This window comes from Strix aluco, chromosome 17, assembly GCF_031877795.1.
Source record: "Strix aluco isolate bStrAlu1 chromosome 17, bStrAlu1.hap1, whole genome shotgun sequence".
In the NCBI taxonomy this organism is placed as follows: Eukaryota; Metazoa; Chordata; class Aves; order Strigiformes; family Strigidae; genus Strix; species Strix aluco.
This window is the reverse complement of record NC_133947.1, coordinates 2,820,034-2,843,787: the sequence shown is the minus strand read 5'-3', so window position 1 is coordinate 2,843,787 and position 23,754 is coordinate 2,820,034. Positions and strand designations below refer to the sequence as shown.

General features: G+C 47.8%; 1 protein-coding gene across 4 annotated transcripts in view; it reads right to left on the bottom strand.

Annotated features, from left to right (window-relative positions):
- The window catches only part of NKAIN4 (sodium/potassium transporting ATPase interacting 4), a 54,057-nt gene extending 31,867 nt beyond the window's left edge, over positions 1-22,190 (bottom strand). For 2 of the 4 annotated variants that reach the window (XM_074843555.1, XM_074843557.1), the window contains exon 1: positions 21,795-22,190. In XM_074843555.1, the coding sequence (XP_074699656.1) occupies positions 21,795-21,848 (54 nt within the window). In that variant the 5' untranslated portion in view covers positions 21,849-22,190. Of the gene's footprint in view, positions 1-222; positions 331-21,794 lie in introns of those variants that run through there. The other 2 variants (XM_074843554.1, XM_074843556.1) reach the window with 2 other exon arrangements.
- Positions 22,191-23,754: the final 1,564 nt, after the last annotated feature.

The following is a 23,754-nucleotide window of genomic DNA, read 5'->3' as shown; positions in this document are numbered from 1 at the left end:
TTGTTAGCCAGGCAAACAAAACAAGCCAAAGCTCTCTGTTGGGCTATCATTCATTTATACAGCCGGGAAAGATAAGAAAGGCAGAGAAGATGTTCTGCAGTTTACAGAGCCCTATCACGTAGCGCACACACAGTGAGCAAAGACAGGCTTTGTAAGCCAGCACGACGGGACACGCTCAAGGTCTTCACACCATTAAAACTTCACCAGAGAGGGAAACTGCACCTGAGCTGGAGGAGAGCGTTGTCTGATGGAGCCCATTGCAGAATAGGAAAATAGTCTTAGAAAACATCTCAAATTGTGGAATACTTTCTTGTTGGGGGGTTCAAACCATTCCGGTTGTGTTTGCAATGGCTCTGGCAGGACAGTGGCACTGGCAGATGTCGAAGCCAGCAAGACACTCCGAGCTGATTCAGCATGGGCTGGGGGGTGCTTGTTTAAATTCTGGTCCCTCAAATTCTATCCCCTCATCTTTGTCTTCTGTTGTTCCTGTCGTGCTGATAAGCTGGAGAGTTCAACCTGTTCCCCTTGTGCCGCCATACTGCTAAGGAAGAAGGGATGCTGATGAACAAGTCAGTCACCTGTAATTCTTTAACTCCCTGTCCTTTACAGCCTACTATCACAGCCACATTACCAGCTAGATTTGTTCTTCTTAGTTTGTTAAGCTTTTAAAGCCTTTAATCTTACTTGGTTTGGATCTGTGTCTTTCACTGCATTTCTGAAATCAATTGGGACACAAAATAACAAATATCACTATCAAGGTATTGGCATAACTCATAGAGATGCAGGAAAGATGCTCAGAAAGCCCAACGACAGGTACGCAGAGGATGCCCTGCCTACACACACGCACACGTCTTTATGTATCTGTTCCTGCAAGCAAACCTACACTTCCCAAGCTCAGCTTTAATAAGAGATTTCTTTTTAAAATTAAATGTTAGAAATGAATTTACAAGCATGCAATAAATGGAGCAAATGGGAAAGGCTGATCCTACTGCTATGGGCCAGCCAGGACTTAAGGGTGATACTCTCGAAAAAAAGAAAAAATGTTTTACCCAGAAACCTAGACAATTCTCCACTTGGCCTATAAAAACTTGAAAACTCTCTTGCTACTCTTTGTCTTTCACTGCTCTAAGGACACATAGCCTCACAGACTGCTCCAACTCCTGCACTGCCCTTGGTCAGCGGTGTACACAGCCGCCTTGGGCCCCTGTGTGCGTATCTACAGCTTCAACACAGACAAAATTTGCAACTTAAACCCCTATATTTACTTTTTCTCTAGCCTGAACTGAGAAAGAGCCTCAGCTACAGCCCTCGGTCACCACCGCGCTCCTGTGATGTTCAGGGCTGCCTGGCTGATTCCCGACGCGTTGATCCAGCGTTTGATTTCCTGCCAACTGGCTTTGCTTTTTAAGAAGATGCTCTTTGTTTACTGTGCAAACACCATCGGAGCAGCCAAGACTTTCACTGAGAAAGGTCATGGGTCTTTCTTGAGGAAAAACTTGCATTGATTTTCTGAGGTATTTTGGCCATGCAGTGGTTGACAGCTTGAGTTCAGGACAGAGTCACAGTGCTGCTATCCCTATGAGACATCAAGGATGAAAATTTAAGTCCAGCCAGCTGAAACAGCAGGAAGAAATTAAAAAGTCTCAAATACATCATTTTAAAAATGTATCTATTCAGGTTTTGAATACAAATATCCTTATTTTTGGTTCTTCCATACAGTTTAAGTTTGGCAATACTGCAACACCTGTCTGCTCTGTTTATTATTATTATTATTATTATTATTGTATTGGTATTATTAGTATTATTATGATATATTATTATACATAGTCTTTCTATACAATTGCTTTGCGTTTGTAAATGGTGAAACAATGCTGGATCTAAAGAATCCTAAACCCCCGCTGCAGTGTGGTGAAACTATCAGCAGTGAGCAGAAAATTCTCTTCCGTGCCAGTGCTTATTCAAGGTGGAGAAGATTTTGTGGGTAGAAAAATTATTAAACAATAAGTCTGCTTTTACCACAGTGGCTGCATTTCGAAATAAATATTAATGGTTGTAATAGCTGTTTAGTTAAGTTTATCTGAAAAAAGCAGTTCACTGAGCCACTACTTCACATCCCCCTATCCGAGGGGGTCGTTCTGCTACTTGCCACGTCCTTGTCTCTTCTAAAGTCAGCATCTCACGTGCTAATACCCGCTGCATTCATGAAATCTCATTTTTCTTCAGTAAGTGTTGTCAAGGAAACCTTCCTTGGGGCCTTGTGATCCACAGCGCCTTTCCCGGCATCCCTCACCGAACCACAGAGGTCAAGAGACTAATTGCATAGGAGGTCTCTGTCACTTTGTCTCTCAGACATCTTTGGCCACTCTGGCCACCGGATACAATAAGCCCCATTCTCTGCTCCGTTTGGTCTGTTTTCTCCCCAGAAGCTGCTGAAACCCCTTCTATTCACACAGACATTAGAGAGGCCTCCAACAGCAGAGCTTATGTCCTTAAATCATTTATGTTCCAGAAGCAAACTCTGGTCTCTGTGATGGCCTGAAGACCAGGCCCTGCCAAAGGGCCCCACAAGGCAGCTGGAGAAGTCCCCATCGCTGGTGTGAGCCCCACACCAGGTCACTGCCCTGCGACTGGCCGCTCCTGGGGCGTTACGCTCCAGCAAACACAGCTTGCAGGTGCCACAGCTGAGCATCAGGACTTCTGCCCCCCCAGTACCATCCAGTGCAGAGCCCGGGCAGACATAACCCCTCGGTGTGGTTCAGCACAACTTCCCTGCTGAAGCCCGGAGCATCCTGCCGTTACACAGCCCAGCACTGAGCCCTCACCTCCTCCTTCCTGCTGGCCTGGCACCTTTGTGGTCTGGATTCTCCCCTCCCAGCATCATTTTGCGTGTTGGGAATGATGCTCTCAGGAGTGCCACTGCTTTGACCTTGATCCCTACGCTTTTTGCTGCCGATGCCTTTCAGAAACATCCTAGCTGCAAAGATAAGTCATTATTCAGTCCCACACGCCCAAATGCTGCTTAGCATTCCAGGAAAGGCACAATCCTTGCTAAACAGAAGGGATGAGACTGACACTGAAGCCTGTTTGTTTGTGTCTGGAGTTGAGGCTCCAGCTTCAGAAGGACTGAGGTTTCCTAGTACATCACGTATGGCCACCAGCCTCGCTCGGCTGAAGACGTGGGCTGTGCACAAGCATTCATGCACACAAACCTCTCAAACCTTTTTACTCCAAGTGTTGGGTTGTGCCATTTAGTGGGCAAAACAGCAGGAATATGTGAAGGGAGAGAGAAGGCACTGGGGTGTAAGGCAGTAGCTGGCAGTACTTTTTCTAGCAAGACTCCATAGTCCATGGTCCCCACCAAATGGCATATGCCCAGGTGCAGCCCAAGCGTGGCAGCCCCTCTCCTGCTCCACAACCCTCTAAACAGGGTGCTCAGCAGTACAATTAATTAGCTGGCTCTTGCACATAACGTTTCAGAGGAGAGAAGAGGTTTCCCAGCACTGAGTTTCTAAATGATGCTCAGAATACAGCTCCTAGAAAAAAGACTGCTTCCTAGGAGGAACGTTTCAGTAAAATTATTGCCCTGTATTGCCTAAACTTCTCCCAAATCGGGGTCAGTTACGTGCCTGGTCAGGTTGTGCTCTGTACACCCCACCCAGCCTCTGGCCAGTTTGGTTCTCCTGGATCCCATCTCGGCTCAGGGCTCAGACCGCAGGGATGCAGAGAGGTGTCTGTGCAGCTGCTCTGCTCCCCGCGCTCCTGCTTGTGTCTCCTGATAGCATCTAAGTACTGCATGCTGCTGTGATTGCTGATTGCTGAGATTAGCAATCAGGCTAAATTAATAAGCAGGTGCCTTTGTGATCCAGGCAAAAAAGCACTCTGACAAGAATGACAAACTTGTTTTATTTGTAAGCTACATCAACACTCAAACCGAAGTTTCCCAAACATAATTGAATTAATCTGTTGTGCCCACAGTGCTCCCCCTCAACGTTTTTCTCCTCCCTCAGTTTCACAGCTCAGCTTTGGCTCTCCAGCTTTATAACAGAGAGGGGGGGCACTCCAACGAAAGGGACGTGACTGTATTTGCAACAGACATAAAATATAATGAGTTTCTTCAACACGTGCTGGACATTTTTGTCAGCCAGATGCTCTGTAAGGCACCGCCCTACCCCAGGCTGAGGCTCCACACTTGTGGCAGTTCCGCCTTTCCCTCGCCTGTTGGAGGACTTGCTGTCCCATCTTAGCCCACCTCGTACTGATGATCACGGGCAAACATCCCTGCTGCTCCCCACAAAGAGCATCCTGGTGTGGCAGACAGCTTCAGCACTGGGGGCGGGGGGACGGGACGGGGACGGGACAGACCTTCTCCCACCAGTAGCACAAATTTCCCTGTTGAGTGGAGTATATTAAAGACGTGCCATTAACTCACCAGCCATTTCCCTCGGGAGATCTGCTACCATTTATGAAGCCATCTAAACACTATAAAGGCTGTGAGGCAGAGCGGTGTTGGAGATCAGCAGGAATTTAATTTTCTAATAGAGAGATTTATTTCCTACCAACAGGGCATTATATTCTGTGATCCCTGCCACTGCTCAGCCAGGAAGGCTATCAAAAGTTTGGGCTCATTCACATGACAGGGATGCAGGGGAAAAGTGAAAATACTTAAAAATTAGGCAAGGCGTTGTTTGGCATAGAGAATATACCCTATACCCTCTGGATCTGCTACCTTAAGTATTGTCTTCTTAGGTAAAAGAGCCAGCTCTGCTGCTGGAGGGAGAGAACAAACACATAAACAGGACTTGCACAGGAGGTACAAGGCTGTACTGAAGGACTATTTGGGCCAGGACTGCCCAGCCTGCCTTCTGATGATGCAGCTCTCTGGAGTCTCCTGGACGTGGGAAGCAGCAGTTTGGGAACAGCTCAGAGATTCCCATGAGCTCTTAAGTGCACTAGAAAGACTTAAAAATCATTCAGAGGTTAGACTAAAACTCACAGACTGTATAAAGCCCATGAATACCAGCTAGACTCACCCAGTTTAGAAAAAATGATGGCTATCTTTGCTAGTTTATAGGCACTTACTGCAAACTGCAATTTTATTTTGCCTCTGGTTACCCCAAAGTTGAATTGTGACCTTGTATATACTACTGGCAGTTCCCCAAAGGAGGAAGAAACTATTGCTTCAGGCTTAAAAAGCCAAGCTCAGTTTTTCCTCTGTCCTGTCCACACACAGCCCAAGAAAGACTTGCTGTGTCTAAGTGATATGAGACCATCCCCTGCCTCTAGCTTTATGAACAAAAGTGTCCCCTGTTGTCTGATTCATGGCTGGCACCTGCAGCACTTTCTCCTCACCAAGGGTCAGCTGTAGCCTCAGTTACAAAACGCCTCTCTGAAGGCAAAACACCTGCAGAAAGCCACCTGAAGCTCTTTTTCTCATCCAGGGGAAGACCAGGATGAGAGTTTCTTGGTGTCCATGTAGCATGGCCAGCAAAGCCCCACTTTCTGCATAGCTCTGTGTGTCAGAGCAGTCCTAAACTCAGCAGGTTCTGCCCCAACACGTGTGGACAAATGGTCTCTGTGGCGCTGATCTTTTGTGGGACCCCACCGGGGCCTTTCTAGATAAAGCTCCCTGCTCTCCCCTTTGCTTGACGGTCCCTCTCCCTCTGCTCTGCACCTTCCACCCGCCCCATCCTGCTCAGCAGCCGCTCTCCCTCAGCTCCATCCTGCACATGGCACCGGGAGCTCTAGCAGCTGATCCCCTTAATTAGGTCACAAACAGATCACGTGTAAAACACTTGCACCAGCCAGATCCTCTGAAGGGAAAACATGCAAGCCCTGCAACTGGGGTAAAAGCTTGAGAGAGGAAGGATGCCAAAGCTGAAATAACTCTTCAAAACTTTGTCCGTAGGAACCCTGTTTCAGTTTCTGCTCAACAGCTGGGTCCCCGCTCCCTGACACTGTAGCTAAGTGGTCATGTTGCTTTAATTTCCTCTTGCTCCTGCTGCAATGCCAGATTGCTCAGATATTCATAAACAGAAGGAGTTTAATGAAAATTATAATTAGAGCCCTGCGGTGCTCTTGCAGGTCGCCTTTACACTGGGCTGCCTATTTACATTACAAATCAGGCTGGTGTCACTGCGGTGTCTACAGCAAGAGAAGAGAATTAATTAAAAGGGAAGCGCAGGGTGGGTCAGAAATAGGGGAGAAAGAAAATGATATTGTTATTATTAATAATCTAGGAAATTGGGATCTGCCATGGTCTTGCTGCAACTTTGCTCCTAGAAGAAAAGCCCATTTGTAATCATCGTGCAGCAGGAGGGGAGACAGCACAGCCACCCCGAAATTTCCACTGGTAATTACCGTACAAACAGACCCTTTTTCACAGAACAACTGTTTCTCATGGAAAGCAAAGTGGCAATGAAGACTTTATCTCCCCCACCAGGACACGGAGAAGTGCTCTTAGCACTTCTGCTTCCTAATACCTAGCTGTGAAGTCGGGGCAGTCAGGGAGAGACTACATGTGAAGCTGAAGGGATGCATTTCCCAGCATTTTACAGCTTTCCCTTTCCACCTGCTTTTTGCCCCACTGTAATGCCATGAGCAGCAGCTCCTCGAGGAAGACAGAAGCCCTCATTCATCGAAGCGCTGGAGCATCTGCCGACCTGAGGCACAGCGGACGCCCAGCTGCAGTCGCGTGCTGAAGGGCTCTGTAAAATCTGGGTCTGACGGAGCAGGAGAGCAGATCCCATAGGAACAACACGGAGGCATCTGGGCATCGATGTGCTGACCCCCAGCCTGGCCCTGGCACAGGGCAGCACAAACCTGTGTTACCCCAAATACAGATCAGTCTCCTGGGTTTGATTCCGCCCCTGCTCCTTCCACCAGAGCCCTCCAGCACAGTTGTCAACTGTCTGTCTTCCTATCTATACAGTGGAATTAGAAATAACACCCTCATTTTACACAGAGGATAGCTGGAGACTTGGCTTGTATTTGGAAAAAGCTGCTTTAGTCTGTCATACTAATCATCCTGCACCAGCAGAAACCGCATCGTCACTGCAATAGTGTTTTTATTGGATGCCCACCTGCCCGCACTGATAAAAAGAGGTTGGGAACCCCCCCATAATGATTGCAGCACAGCCAAACCCCTCACCTTTCCCACCACTGTCACATTCTCAAAACAGAGAGGTAAAGCCACCCCGCTCCCATGCCTGCATCCCCCCAGATTCAGCCCTGTCGATGCTCCAACCAAATCCCAGCAATGCCCAGCAAAACACGCCCAGTCAGTCCCCCTGCCAGACCCCCCACTGCTGCTCACCTCAGCTATCAATCTTACCTTGCCCTGCGCGGCCAGAGGACGTAACTTCAGTCTAATAAACAGCTGGGAAGTCAGGACAGAGCAGATGAGCTAATGCTGCCGAAGTGATTGGGTTTATATATCAAAACTGACCCAGGAGACTCCCCTCTGCACGTCATGGCAATATGCAGAAAGTTTTCAGGCAAATTAGAAGCTGGAAGTATTTTAGGAGTTTGGCTGCAAATGGGCCAAATGAGTTTGTTTGCATTTCATGCACGCTATCGTCAGTATAAAATGACCCATACTGTGACAGCTGAGTTTTGATCATCACTAGTAACACTCTGGTGTTTGTGCTCTGCCAAAAACACAGCTCAACATAAAAATGTGCTTATTTCAGTTAAAAAAAGGACAAAAGAAAAATTTCCCTTGGAAAAAAACTACAGTTGAAAAAACATGTAGCCATTTTTTCAGCTGAAAAGTAAATAACAGTGAAGAAATACTGACCAACTCTCCCCTAATGAAAGTACCAGCAAACTTCCAGGCCTGTCATTAAAGCATGAAATGAAAAAGAACTGGGAAGAAAAGAGTATTTTGGACATGAAAAACATTTAGCTGTCCAGCTTCTGGTTCCAGTAAAATGCTTTTGACAGGAAGGGTTTTACATTGGAACAAACAGGAAAACGACTATTTTGTTACAAATAGGGACTGTCAGAGGCTTTTGGGGCATTGCAGGAATTTTCCAATAACCACAATCCCCACAACCAACTTCCCTTCTACAAAGTGGCTAGAAAATAAATCAATCACTATTGACTTTCATCTTCTGATTGCTTCACTGGAAGAAAATCAGTCAGACTTAAATAATTGATTAATTACCTTAGTACTTACAGGTAACAAACCTAATTTCCCTTGCCTCCCTCAAGACATGTAAAGTAGGGATATTTCAGTTTTCCAGCCACTTTAGGAGGCAAAGCCAATTCTGTGTGACTCAAGATGACTTCTGAGCTGTCACCCACATCTCAGGAGTCGCCGGTACCCTCGGCACAGCCCCAGCAGCGTGGTCCCCGCTGCTCTTGGAGGCGAGGAAGGCTGCCCACCTCTTGGGTTTCTTCCTTGGCTCTAACCTCCCCACGAGCATTACAGGCTGGGAAGCAGAGATCCAGCTCTATTTTTCTTAAGTCAATAAAAGCAAGAAAACAGAGACACATGAAGTGCTCAAATGGATTAATCAAGTAAATAGCTAAGAATGGAGAAGGTGAAAAGTTTAGACACACATTTGAGGCTGAAGATCAGCCTCTCTCTTTCACAGGTTGATGAAGCAGCTTGGGAAGTGCAGTCTGCTCTGGGTAGTCATTAAAGGGTAAGAGCCCATCTCTGCTACAGACTAGACTGAGCGCTGGAAACAAGTGCTTCAGGGCAGAGAGTCTCTGGTTCAAAGCGTGAGAGTGAGCCGTGGTGGAAGTCACTAAGCCTGTGTTTTTCTCATGCTCACCATCCCCTGCACCGCTGTGTTTCCTGCTTATACTTAAGAGGAGTTGATGAAGCAAAAGATTCTCATCATGGATTTATTAGCAATACAATATCATGCTAGAAAAAAAAAAGCTAAGGTTTAACAAGTTCTCCCACTTGTATTAATGGCATTGACTATCACTTTTTGTGCAGCATCCCCTTTGTTTTTGCTCTTCAGTCCACGTAGATGATGAAATGAGACTCACGACATTCACTTTGATGGAGGCGAGCTGCTGGCTTTCCAACAGTGTAAATAAGGATTCAGTGCCTTTTAAAAAGCATTACTTTTAAAGGAAAGCCCTTTTGAGTGGAGGCTAGAATGGGGTTATTTTCCACATGACCAAGCGTCAAAAGAAAAGCAGCAGCCCAGTCCATGCTCTTATCACCCTCCCCGAGTCACCCACTGGATAGATTTGTCACAAGGTGAAATAAGAGCAAGTCCTCAATTTATTATCATTTTCTACTTGTCCTCCTTAATGCAGTTCCTGCCAGGATGAGTTTGCTGTGGGAAAGTGGAATGAAACCAGGCCTTTCAGTTTGCTGCTAAATGGGACTGAGGAGAGGCTTTCAGGGGGGAGGGAAAATCTTCCTCATTATAAAGGGAAAATGTGCAACGTAGAGTTTTCATCGGATGCTGCCCAGCCTCCCAATTAGGATGGCTGAGACAAACAGTGGCGTTATTATATGTAACTGTTTATCCAGTGTCACTCAGCCATTGTTTATTTTATGAGCATAATTTATCTCTTCTGTTGTGCTACCCAATTTGTTTGCATTTTCAGTCCAGTCGAGTGTCTCTCTTTTATTGTACACATCTTTTGGCCTCCCACCAACCGACTCTCCAATTAAGTTTCCAAGAGTGTCGCACAATGGCCGGGCTCCTCCTGCGCCTCATTTTTCGCATGACGTTTGCGTCCCCTTCGTTTCGGCGCTGCCCCTGCCGACTCGCAGCTCCTCAATGGCTCATGGTTTATTCAACAGCAAAGCTGATTTTCTGTTTTCCCTCTCTTTTTCCCCCTTCCCCCTCCTCTTTTAAAGTAGAGGCTGGTCAATAGATGCCACTTTGGCAGCTCTGGAGAACAAAGTTCATTCGCAGCAGATCTTTCACGGTGGTGTCTCCGCAGTGCCAGAGTTTGGTGACCTTGCAGGGACTGAACCCCGAGCCGTGGGGCAGCAGCTCAGACGTGGGGTGCTCATGAACTCTTGTGTCTCCTCCAGCCATGAAAGGGGACAAAGACTTGCCCTCTATTAGCATGTGGTACCAAAGCTTCATCCACACATGGCCCTGCCTCCCTGCTCCTATCGCTCCCTTTGGAGGTGCAAGACGATTCCTCATCCCTGGAATGACGGCATCTTTGGCTTGTCCCTACTCCAAACTTTCTGACCAGTTTTTTTCAAGTCTTTTGATCTTCTTGCTTGCAGGTCTGTCTGCAAGGCTTAGCTAAAATAGAAAAGTGCTAAACCACATCATAGAAATTCAAATCCTTGCCACTACATTAAGTAATTTCAAGGAAGTTTAATCTGGCAAGACTCTGAGGTGAACTCCAGATCAGTGATAATAATATCTGTACATCATCTCTTCCATGAGCATGGCAACACTGCAGCAGTAAGAAGCAGCATTTTCCTCCCTATCATAGCAGGCTCCAGACTATCACTATTTCTGACGGGGTCCAGCAAAACCCCACTGAGCTCTCAGCCCTGGGTTACAGCTGAATGTGGGGTTTACTGCTGCACTCCCATTGAGTCTGCGAGGATTGGGTGTCCAGGATTTCTGCTAGAAAATCTGCGCAGTGTCTCACCACCAAACACTGGAGCTCCATCTCAAATGCCCTTTGTTTGCAGGTTAGTGCCCAAAATTGGGAGTGAGGAACTTTACATGGCCATGGGAACCACCACCAGGGAAAAACTTGGCAGCTGTGAAACCTGGGTTACGCCTCATGCAAGGAAAGCATCCTTTGGCTAAACGATCTGCAAAGGAGTTTACTGCCCCTCCACCTCCTGTCACTATGAGCTGCTTCAGAAATTCATCGTACTTTAAATGATTCACTCAAGTATCCATTCAGTCCCAGTTCATAGATTGCAGAGCCTTTATTACACAGCCATATATTTAGCACTGGAATAGTTCTCAACAGTTGTAACAGCCCTGTCATCTAAGGAATAAAACAAAGAGCCATTATTCATCAGAAGGGAGACACAGTCTTTATTGTCTGAAGCCATGGCAGAGTTTTTATATCACCCTATCTATTCTTTCAGGCTGTCACACAACTCAGTTTTAAGCTGTTTTAGTGGCAGCCCTGGAAGCCCCAACGCTTCTGTAGCTTCATGTAGCTAACTTCCCAGCTAATATTGTTTTAAACTGACAGCAGGACTGATCCTGAGCACACCGAGTATGGCCAGTGACTTAGGAGCAAGAAAGTTAACCTTTCCAGAAAAGCTTGAGGTAGATGTTAGCCTCTGGCTAGGTCAGGAATAAAAGTCATGCAGGGTTATTTAAAGATACGTGGAAGCATGACTACAAGGAGCAATGGATGAATGTGCATTTTGGGCACTGAGTATATCCAGAAGATCTGGGTTTGGGCTCTGGTCTGATGGCAGAGCGTTGTGTAGACTGTAGGACCCAAGAACACAGAGAGTTGTGCATGCCAGCTGTCCTGACCTCGCCCTGATGCGGCTCCTGCAGCCCTCCCGTGCAGTGTTGTGGTTTGCTTGGTGGCTGCACATCCCGCATGGAGCTGGAGGAACCAGCCTGGTTCTCTGGATCTAGACACCTGGGGATTGGTACCTTGAGATGTACTCAGCATGAACCACCCTCCACCCCGCCTAGTATCTGCCTGACCTCCTCTGCATCTCTGGGAAAAGCGGGTCAGATTTGGGGCCAGAAGACCTCTTCTAACATGCACTTCTGTGGGGCAAATAAGCCCATTAAATGCAAACGAAGCAGCACCATTCACGCAACCAACTACCATCACGGTCTCCTCAGGCTTCTGAGAGCATTTGAGAATCTGCCTGTGTCAGCACAAAGGCGGGATGAAGAGCACACAGATCAGATACCTCTGAGGAGGCGTCGTGCAGGGGCTCTCGCCAGCTGTTTGTGCAGCGAGGCAGACCCATCCTTCCCTTGAATGTTTCCTCTCAGAATAATGAGATGGAAAACTTGAAGACCCAGAATCCTAAAAAGTGGAAGACATTTGAAAAAGAATTGCCCTTTCCCAGCTTTGTAATTTGTTTTAAGGCTGGCAATCACATCTCCAAACCCCCATGCTCACTTTTCTCCACATGCTCAGAAAGCAAAGGGCACATAACAGACTGTGAACTCCCATCACACTTCTCCCAACACCCGCTGCCGAACAGACAGCAATCTCTCAGGCTAATTAGCCAAACTGTATTCTGCACGTATTTAGCATTTCTGAGTAATTAGGATAATCAGATTTCTCCCCTAATTCTGTCTATATACAATGTAAGCAGGTGTATTGCCTTTCCCACAATGATATCACAAAAAGTGTGTTGTCTGCCGGAGCTGGGGATGCCAGCCGCCTGCCAGAGCCCATTCTCATCTCACACATGGAAATCTGCTGCTGACGGATTACCAGTAGCCATGGGAAATTAGGAACTGGCTTTGATTTGGCTAAGTAGCCAGTAGTTCAGATATTCACGCAAGCTATCTAAAAGCACAGTCTTCAAATCTGGCCAGAGATCTGGATGTTCTCCTCACCATCCCCCAGGGAAGAGCTGCAGGAGAAGCTCTTCTGTGCTGCAGCTGAACAGGAGGTGTTTGGCCCAGAACCTCAAAGGTGGTTTGAGTTCTGGGGAAGTGCAAAGGTCCACCCAAGTCTGAGGACTCAGGTCTTGGTCATCCTCCACAAAGTTAATCAGCCTCTGGACCTAGACCTTGTCTCTGTGGACCTGTTAGCTGGTAAACACATACTTGTGGTCTCTATTGCTTTCAAGGCCTCTGAACGAAGGTCAAAGCCAGTTAGACGAGGCCAGCTCTTTCTTGTCCTGCCGAGATGGATCTTTGGTGCAGGAGGAGTTTTTCCTTCAATCAGCTTCACTCAGTAACTCCTTCTCAGGGAAGCAGAAAAGATTTTAAGTGCCCATGGCTGCCTCCTGGTCCTTGGAGCATTTGGATGTGGTGCTTCCTCTTAATGAAGTATCAAGGGTCCAGCATCTCTGAAAGGAGAGGATGTTCCCAAGCCCCGCAGCATGGCATTAGGCACTCCTGAGTATCTGGACCATAGCCGTAATACTAAGCAAAGACCCTGTCACATACCCTCCACTAAAAGACCATTTACCTGCTGAGCTTCATGTAGGGGAAAATTTTGCTTGTAGACCTTGGAGTACAACCCAAAATACTCCCGACACAAAGAAGCCATTTCTGATGTGCAGGGAAATGTTTTTATTGTAGTACTGTAGAACAATAGCCATACCTCCTAAATCTGAACAAATCTGAGTAAGGCCAGGATTTAGATTCCTCCTGATCTCCACGTAGGTTAACCATCCTAGTACTGAGATTGAACTCCGATTACTATAGAGGTAATTTGCAGGTGGAGCTGAACACAGACAGTGACAAACTGTTAATTGTGGTGAGGCTGTTTATCTGTGATGGATGAACACACCATACAGAGCACTCCATGCAAGGTTACACTCAATATTTTATAAGTTCTGTGTGGGTAATAAAATGCTCCATCCCCTTCTTTAGTGTCCTCTATCTCACCTTCCCTGTTCAGATGAAACGGTACTTACAGATGAACTATCTCCAGAGAATAGCACTTGGAAAATATAATTCAGCACCAGACGCTTTAATGGGTCCAAGGCTGTTGTCAGGGTCACCACAGATACAGGACAGGTCCCTGTTCCGCAGAGAGGGGTCACAGGAGGTATCTTCCCAGGATTTGTATATTCTCTGTAACTGTGTATTCATCTGAGCACCAGGATTCATTTTTTATTAAGCGTACTTAGCTCTTGAGGAGAAGCATAACCCAACGATCCTCAGAAATACTCAATTCTTGTTCTTTCGTATCTTTGACCTGGTGACTGGTTGCCCAAGTGCTCACTAATGAAGGAGAGAGTCTGTCCTGTATCATTCTGATCTACCTTTCCTAGGTCGGTGATGTTCCAGGTCTGTTTTCCCAGATGTCACAATGACAGGGAAAGAGCCTTGGAGAATTGTGCTGAGAAAACAGATCCTGTCGCAGAGCAATGCCCTCCTGGACCTGCGAGACCGAGCTCACGGGCAGCTCTTGGGGTGTGGGATGGAGCGAGGAGGGATGAGGAGCTGTGGCTCACCCTGCTCCAGGCATCCCATCTCCAGGGATCTCATCAGTGGGATCCTCAGCTGCCTTCTTACCTCCTCTGAGGGCAGCGCCATGGGGAACACGTCTGCGTGGTGAGGGGCTGCCCCAAAGTGCAGAAACGACATGAAAGCTGGATTTCCCCCCCCCAGCCCTCCCACCCCATCGCTGTGCAGCAAGACTGCCTGCTGCCGTAACGAGGTGGCAACTTGTGCTCCCACACTTCTGAAAGTCAAGGCCTGGGTGAGCATCTGTGTGCTTGCTCCATTGGTGCAGAAGAAATAAGATGATGGTCCTGGTTTTCTAGAGTTTTGAGCATTGGATGAAAAAAATGGAGAGGAAAAAAAAAAAAAAAAGAGGGAAGAAAGCAGGTATTTTGTTGGCCTGAGAGAGCCTGGAGAGCAGGTGGGAAGCTGCCTGCAGGGCTGGCCAGTGGCTGAAAGGTGGCAAGAGAAGCTGGCACAGCAACTCCTGACGTCTGCCTTCTCCAAGCAGGTGACAAAGACAAGCTGTTGCCTTGATTCCCACAGTATATTTTCATTAAGCCGTGGCAGATGGCAGCGGAGGTCACTGCTTCCACACCATCATCCTTTCAGCTGAAAGGTGTCAGGGAATCTGACATCTCAATTACTAAACCTAGATTCACCCACACGACATCCAGCCACGCAACATCCAGGGTGAAGGGAGAAGGGGGATCGGAAAAGCTGCTCTCCTCATTTCCATGAATCCTCACCTTTGAGAGAAAATCTGGGACGTGCGCTTCCCTGATAAACAACATATTTGTGTCTAACGTCCTGACACAGAAACAGCTGTGCTGAGAACAAGCCACAGACACCAGGAAAATGGCAATTAAGTCCTTGTGGAAATGAGACCAAAAAGCATCCCTTGGAAAAGACAGTTGATGTTAATGAGCTACAGCGAAGTCAAGGGAGGATCTATTGATCTTGCCCCAGCAGAGCGCTGCTGCTCACTCCTCTCTAGTCTGTGAGACCTCGGAACATAAAGCAAAATAAAACTTCTGTTCTTCACTTCACAAGGACTTTCAGATGCAGGCTCAGGGCTCAGCTAACCCAGGGAGAAGCCAGAGCAACATCACCATTGACTTTTCTGTGTTCAATGTGAAACGCAAATCCGACACGCGGGTGAGAAGCAGCGCTTTTGTTGAAATCCCATCTCAGAGATTTCTGCCAGGTATTTCAATCATTTCAGGTTTTCCTCATCCCTACTATTACTACCTACCTTCCTATTATTACTGTACTACTACTGATTCCCTACTTTTTACTACTATTAATCCTAGCTTCTGTAATCCCTGCTATTATCCCTGGCAAGAAGATGATGAATTAAGATTCTGACCCTTATCAAAGTTCAATGAACAAGCGAAGCAGAAGTAATTTATTCTTATTCTTAAATGTCATGAACTTTAAGGTAATATTATGACTCTGGAATGATTACAAAATATCTCAGATTGGCAATTCTGCAGGGCGTTTATTCATTGAGTTTCCTTCTACAACAAAAATACCAAAAACCACTGGCCTAGGAGCAGATAAGTCAACTCAGCAAGGCACTACCCTGCAACAACCCCCAAACCTGTGCTTCCTCTTTGAGGACCTCTCCCCTTCCACCCCAACACGAGCTGGGTTTGGGGGAGACACGATGACATCAGAGATATTGGGAAGATGAGAACTTCCAGAGCGCACAACTCCAAAGGAAAAAAAACCAACACCAAGCCACCTTCTTTTCAGTAAGACTTTTCAACTTTTTTACAGAAGCTTGAAAACACTTCTGAAAAGTTCAAAATATTTGGGGTTTGGCACAATAAACCTCACATCATTTTCAGCAAACATTGCTAAATGCCAGAGTATTTTCTTTTTTTTTTTTTTTTGCCCAGAAAGGTCCTGTTTTTCCTCCTCGTGTTCTGGAGACAGGGAATGGGAGAAGAATGCACTACTTCTGAGACAAAAGTTTCCACTCTCTTGAAAACTCTCTTTCTACCAAACTTAAACACAGAGACACAAACTATGCAGTTAGGTGTGCTCATCACATCTACTGCAGCCCAGGAGGAGGGGGACAAAGGGAACCCCACAAGCATAAGGACATTAAATCACAAATTATCTCTGTTTTTTTTAGTAAGAAAGAAAGGTTCAGTTCTACTGACCTCAATCCTAATGTTTTGCTAATGGGAAAAGGGAATGCTACAGCTGGGGCACTTACTGCTCGCTACATCATATGCATTTTCTTAAGTGCTCGAAAAGCGATGGGCTATTCCAGGGTTTTCCTGGAGGAAAAGCGATCACAATCTGGCCTTTGTTACCCAGTTTGTTCTCCAAGAGCTCCTACTTGAGGGCCCCTGGAGCAGATTCTTGGAAGAGCTCCATTTTGCACCCCAGCCAAAATGATCCGAGTTTCCGTATATTATTAGCACACAATGGAACAACGTCAACTCCCTTAACCCCACACCGGCCAGGGTGAGAGGTTCCCCATGGGGGAAACCAGCTCCTTCTCTTCTTGCATGGTCCTGGTACTCAGCAAGAGGAAAAAGGGGACGGCAGAGGAGCAGAGAGTGGCCGGGAGAAATCAGAGAGTGGTCAGGCAAGCATACTGCGTCAGCCAAAATAAAGTCCTGGTTCTCCAAGAAGAGTTGACTTCAATACCACCCTGCCCTCAGCTGCTTTTTGGCTTGGCTTTTGCCAAATTTCATTCCTGGTCTGAATGGGTTTGGTTAGAGGACACAAAGAAACGTGGTTCCTGTGAGTCACTGCGATAGGAAACGCGGACGTGGGCTGTCGGGCACGCCGCAGTCGGCAACGGGGCACGTCTGAAACACATACTGGAGCCCCTCTTCCCTTGTGCTGCTCTTGGGCTTGGACCACTGTGCTACAGCAGTACTGACTCCAGCTGCTCAGGAAAAAAAAAAAAAAAAAGAAAAATCTCATGCAAAAATTCAACTTTTTGTAAAAAAAGCTCCACAACTCCAGAATTAAAAATGTTTGCCAGCACAGCAAACATTTGCCAGCACATTTTTGGTTTTTTGCCAAAATATTCTGGCCAAAACTTGGGAGAAAAACTCAGGATTGTCTATGGAAAGCAGATACTTTTCATGAAAATATTCATTTAGCCAAATCCCCAGGTTTCTACTGAAAGTCAGCTTCAGTGGAAAATGCTGACGAGGTCTATTATTGGCACAGCTTTAATTTTCCTTTGTCTGGAAGAGACAGGGAGAAGACAGCATCTGTCAAACGTAGTCTTTAGACTTATGTTATTATTTAGCCTGGAGTATTGTTCAAGGACTTCAGGAAAGGTTCAAGCCATCACGGTGCTAGGTGCTGTGCATATACACAAAAGACAGCCCCTTCCTTAGAGGGATTATAATTTAAGCACAAACCACGGAGAAGATAAACAGCTGGGGAGAGCACGAGGTAATTTTGGAGGGGTCCTGAGCAGGGTGTGATGAGCAAAGGGACACTGCGCTTCCCCTTGCACCTGCTCTGGCCTCCAACGCTTTGTGCTCAGCCGTAGCGCAGCTGCGCGAGCTCAGAGCTCCCTCAGGAGAGGCATCGAACTGCCCCAGCTCTGGAGGCAGCTGCAGAGGAGGGGAGAGACGGGGCCTGCTCTCCCCACCCTGCCTTCGGTTTGAAATCTCCCTGAGAAGGAGAGGAGAAAGCCAAGAAAGGCATCTCCGCAGCCCCCAAAGTGCAGATGCTGCGATCCTGCTGGCTCCTTACCTTGGATAGGAAGATGCTCCACCACCCTCCCTCCTGCAGCCCACACGTGCCCATCCCATCAAGCCCACCTACTTTTTTTTTTTTTCCCCCAGATCCTGCCCTGCCATACAATCCCACTTGCTCCCCTTCTGCCCTCACCCCCCGCGTGCTCTTCATCACTTTATGCCTCGATCAAACTGACACGACCGCTTCAGATACAAGGGAGTAGTTAGAGAAGGATCTGTGCTGGTTTCAAATAGTTTCCAGAACTGGTCACCCCCTTCTGCAAGAGATTAAAAAGGCATCGCTGAGAAGGGAGTGAGGGAGAAGGAGAGCATGAGAAAATAAATAAATAAAGGTATATAGTTACTTTTGGTTTGTCTCAATAAGCAGTCCCGTCCCAGGGCGCCTTGTTCTGCGCTCATTTGCAGTATTAGTCACTTTTTCCATTAGAAGCTCTTATTCTAGGGGGATTTATAATGTATCTGTAAAATTGTCTCCAGGCTTTGCTTGGCATCTGAGCTCTTCAGTCCACGGACAGAATGTAAAGAAACTACAGAGTTTTGATTTATTGGGACAGGGCACGGGGAGGGAGGGAATTTTTCCATGCTTGGTGGAAATAAATTCACATAGTGCCTTCAGTGCACAATTACTTACTGCTCCAGAAAATACAGAGTTTGGGTGCAATCTCACGCTGGCAAAGAAGCAAATAAATGATTTTTTAATATCTCCCTGCCTGAGACCCAGCCCTCAGTTGTGGTTTCTCACCATGACCCACCCAGTCCACAGTCCTGCTGGGTGCGACAGTCTCTGTCGTACCACTCGGGTTCAGGAATCCTGCCCTTGACAAGCCGTTTTCAACCCTAATTTCTCCAAGGGACATGTCTTAACCCTCTGCAGAGGTTCTCTTAGAGTCCTGATTTTTTTTCATGGGAAGGCCTATGGCTCATTTAAGTTTTGCTCGTGTTTCTTGATACGCAACTGCCCGATAGCTGGGAGGGATGAGCAAGGGCTGGCAAGCTGCTGTCGGCAACATCAGCACCTGAAGGGCAGAGGGGTTCAGGCAAAGCGAGACCTGGGAGGTGACAACAGCCTCAGGATGCACAAACTCGGGGCTACAAACACCCAACACCTTCCTGACGCTCCTCCTCTATGCCATGGCTGAGGAGAAGCTCATCTGCAGGGTGGCCCTGACCTGGGCCAACGTTCACCCAAACTTCTGTGGAAGAGAGGGGTGGATCAGGAAGGAGGGAAGGATTAGGGACAGCGACACACACCGGGATCAGGGGGAGGGAGAGCCAGAACCTTCTCGCAACCTCCCTGCAGCACCGACCAGCAAAGCAAGAGCCTGACGTGGATGTTTCAAGGAAACAATAACCTAAAATTGGAACATGGCAAATTATTTATTCAAACTACAGCCTTCCCTCCCCCCTTGATTAGCAAACCGCTGGGGAGTCAGCCCTGATTTTCTTCAGACAGATGCATACAGCTCTCCTCCTCTATCTGCGCCACCAGCGCTCAGCCCGTGGGGGGCTGAAGATCTACTTGGTATTCACATGGTGTAGCAGCTCTTGAATTCACACGTCGTTCTGCTCTCTGACTGGATCACAAACTTTTTCTTTGGGAGCATACACTACAATGACGAATATGTTTGTTTTCTGCCTTTTTTTTTTTTTTTTCCAGGGAAACATTTAGGCTGCAGCGTGCGAACACTTCCCCACACACTCACTCAACTACTTGCACCTAATAATAAAACAATCTCTACAAAGCATCGCAACTTGAATTCCTAATGTGATTTTTTGGGGGGGGTGCGTGTGTTTCATGTTTTCATTCATCATTTATAAAAAGCCCCAGTGAAGCCTTGAGGAACAGACATGAGAACATGTAAAGAAACACAGGGGTGTGCTGCAAAACTGAAGTATGAAACCCCAGCACTGAAATCCTCTCCCCATTTCAGTCAGAGGCAAAACCTCCACAGACCAGAGAGGAGCCAGAATTTCACCCCTGGGACTTCAGTAGTGGGAGACTCAGATCTTGGCAATGTACAGGAAAGACTGTGAAGGGTTCAAAGTATTAAATGAAGCTGAGCAGAGACATGAGAGGAACAAAGGAAGTTCATGTCATTATAATTTATTGATGATCTTGGCCTGATCGCTTCAGTGTTTTGTCTTAACAGAACCCACCCCGAGCAGCAGCGAGTCCTGCAGGTCACTTGGCCACACTGATGTAGAAGTGATGTGACGATTTACAAAAAGTTTGCTTAAAAATATAAAAAATAAAATAAAAAAAGCACCAGGCTGGATCTCACCCGCACCCAAGCACTTGCTGGGAACCAGCCAGGATCTCCTGACCTCACCCCCATCGGAGTGCGGCTCCAGGAATTCCCTCACCATAGTTCACATTTTTCCAGCTCTACCAATTCACCCAGCAAGTGCCATGGGAAATGGCTACGGCCGAGGCATCCAAACTTGCTTAAGAATGAGCCAAACTGTTTCTTTTCTTCAAGGAGGAGGGTCTTAAGGAAAATAAAATGCTGGGGGTTCTTTGTCCCTGTATCTTGGATACGAGAAAACTCCCACGCTTGTCAGAAATAAGAACAGCACCAGCAGCTCGTGGCTTTTTCTCTTTCTTATTCTTTTTTTTTTTTTTTTCCAGTGCGTGTGAGTGTGTGCTTTAAAGCAGGATGACATCGTGATAGGTTTAAGAGACAGCGAGTGTTGAGATGCCAATTTCTAATGTAACACAGGGTACAGCTTCTTTCTTCTGTGATCATGGGTGAAAAATCAAAAGAAATAATCCAGGAGACTAAATACACTCCCCAGCCATTCAACTCGCTCATAAATATGCCTAGCGAGATGCTTTGTGCAAGAAAACCCCACCACTTCTAGTCTGTATTTTGTTTAACTACGAGTCAAAATCTTCCATCCACATCTTCCAACTGTGCTAGTCAGAGTTAACAGGGTTGCGTTCCCACCCTCTTCCCCTTCAATTTTAGGCTGATGGTTTACATTCCAAAACTAGCAGGTTCCCATTTTTTCTAGCGAGAGGTGCTCTCCCACCTTCAGCAGAGCGCCCGCTCACCGTCCCTTCGCAGAAAACGCCGCTGTCACCGCGAGCAACTCCAAAACAAAGAGTTTTAACTCGGCTCAGCCCTTGGCACTACTCTGCTATTCACCAGAACTTAGCAGGAAGCCTGCCCTTTCCTGCACGCTGCCAACGCTCCAAAATAAAGCAAATTTGGAAGAAGTAAATGAAATCAAATACATAGATGCTGTCATTTCCTTTTTAAGGCTGGAGGAGCCCTGGAGCCCGTTAGCTATTGACAAGAAGGGGACCCTCCAGACCCAGCCTGGATGCGCAGACACTCGGGGAACAACCAGACCTTTGTTTATCGTGTTATCATGTACGCAGATGTCATGCGGACGAGGAACCCGCGCCCACCAGGGATCACCCTTTCCATACACAGGGAAGTTTCTTCCTAAATAAATATATGTATATTTATAAGCACATTCTACCTAAGCACTTCATCCCGAGGAGGTTTAATGTAATTCCTTGGCAGCACATCCCCCTCCGTGTGGGCGAGCAGGGTGGGATACAGGCGAGCCCCTTCTTGCAAATGGACGTGAAAGAGGCTGAAGGTACCGGTGGGGTTCTCAAGTTTGGTTTGGTTTGGTTTGCAACATCGCCACCGAACCCGCCGGGACTCCTTTCACGGAGCGATTTTTTTTTTTTTTTTTCCAGTTGTATTTTAGCACAAACTTACGAATTGAGAACTTCTTTTGTTCCCCCCCCCCAATGGTTTCTCCGAGTTTTAGGCATCACTAAACTCTCCCGCTCAGCAACATCCCTCCACCTTCCTCCTCCAAGACGAAGTTGAGGAGGTACCGGAGCCTTTACCAGCCCCGGGGCAGCGGGCACCGAGGGGGCTTTTGTTCCCGTCCCGGGGAGCCGAACCCCCTCTTCTCCGCCGTTCCCGTCTCCTCCAAACCCCAGCGCGCCTCCACTTACCAGCTGCAAAGTGCAGAGGAAGATGAGGGTGCAGCGCCCGGTGCAGCATCCCATGGTCCCCGAGCCGGGGGGGCAGGGGCAGCCCTGCTCGCTGCGGCCCCGCCGCCGCCCTGGGGCTTCTCCGCGGCCCGGCCCGAGGCTGCTGCTGCCGGGAGCGGGGGGAGGTCGCTCGCTCGCTCGGTCGGTCCGTTCGTCGGTCGGTCGGTCGGTCGCGGCTGCTGCCAGAGCCCCTCCGGGAGCCGGGGAGGAGGCAAGTGGGGGCCAGAGCTTAAAAGGGCAACGCTCCGCCAGCGGCTGCCGTCCCAAATGCGGGCAGGGCTTGCGGGGCGGGGGCTAGCTGCCGCCGCCGGGACTCGCCCCCCTCTCCCCGGCCCGGAGCCCCCGCAGGCGCGGTGGGATGCTCCCGGCCCCCCGGGCAGAGCCCTCCCCCGGGGGGCTGAGCCAGGCAGCGCAGCTGGGGGCAGCTCCTTCTGCCCTGGAGAGGGCTGGGGGGGGCACCCCAGGGTTTTTTTTTTTTTCCGTAATGGGACGTTTTTCCGCGGGGGGTGCTGGCTCTGCCGCTGGCCGGGGGTGCCCGGGATGCGCCGGGGCAGAGGGGCGGGCTGGGCACGGAGAGTCTATAGGGCACAGAGCCAATAGAGCATCCTAGGAGAGGGGAATCAGGAGGGGAATCCTCTCGCCCTTCCACATAGATCCATCACCTTCCTTCCCGTGCAGGTGCGGGCATGCTCCCCCTGAAAATCATGAAGGTGAACCCTGCATTAGCCTCAAATATGATGGTTCTTCCCATAAAATTTGTCAGCGAGAGTGCACATGAAAGACAAACTCAGAAAGGGTGCTAAGGCAAGGAATTCTTTAAAATGCACATTTGTGGGAATTTTAAAGTATATCCCCAGGCTTGTGAATGAACCACAGCTGACTAGTAGCAGAGGGATGTAGGGGAGCATCTCTCCCCTTCCAAGAAGAGCTTCTACCTGAGCACCACAAACCACTCACCATACCCTGCATCTGTAGAAAAGCAAGTTGGTCGACTTCAACCGCAAGTTGAGCAAATCCATGAGCACACAACCACCTCCCTTACACACCCGAGTCCTCCACATTGCCTCCTCCCCAGGAGGAGAAACAGGGCCCAGAAGATGCGGGGTCACGCCAGCCCTCCCTGCCCTTCTGGTTGGCGCCAGGAACAGGTCACACACCACGCATTGTCACTGGGGCAGACTCGTCGCTAAACTCAACACAACAGGATAAGAAGCTTTGGGAGAGACTCATCTGGTGACGATGTCGTCTCTTTGCAACCTCCAGTGACTCCAGTGGCTGCACGACAGTTTGCTCTGTTACTCTCAGGCTGTTCCTTCTTCCTCTGAAGCAAGTCCGGGTTTTGCTTCTGCCTCCAAAGCAGGGTGCGACTTCGTACCGTGAGTGACCAGTTCCACTTTCCTTTTAAATAAGCACACCACGCTGCTTTTACTACAGTGGTGAGAGAAGATGGTAGATGAAATGATAGAAGCTCTATCATTTTACTCAAGGAAAGCTGTGCCTGACTATACCCCAAGGAAGCAGGATTAGTCCTAAAGTGCTACGGATGTTAAAAACCTTATATTAATAACATTGTTTTTATTTAAATCATCCACAGGGAGAAACAGAACAAACAAACAAGCAAACTCTGAATATCTGACATTAGGAGGCAGACTCTGAATTGATCACAAATCCTACTGGTTTGAAATGGGAAAGTATATTGATTATCTGAGCTGTGCACTGTGCATAACCAGGGCATCAATTAATGCAGTCAGATACAATAAACCACATTTTATTATAGGTGAAAGGAATACATCCAGAGAAGAAACCAATTTACTTCACCCAGAAAACCATGGACTGAAGAAGCTTTGGCAGTACTTGTATTCCCAGGATGATGGGTTTTGGATGGTGGAGGCAACAGGAACAAAGGCCAGTTTATTTTTTT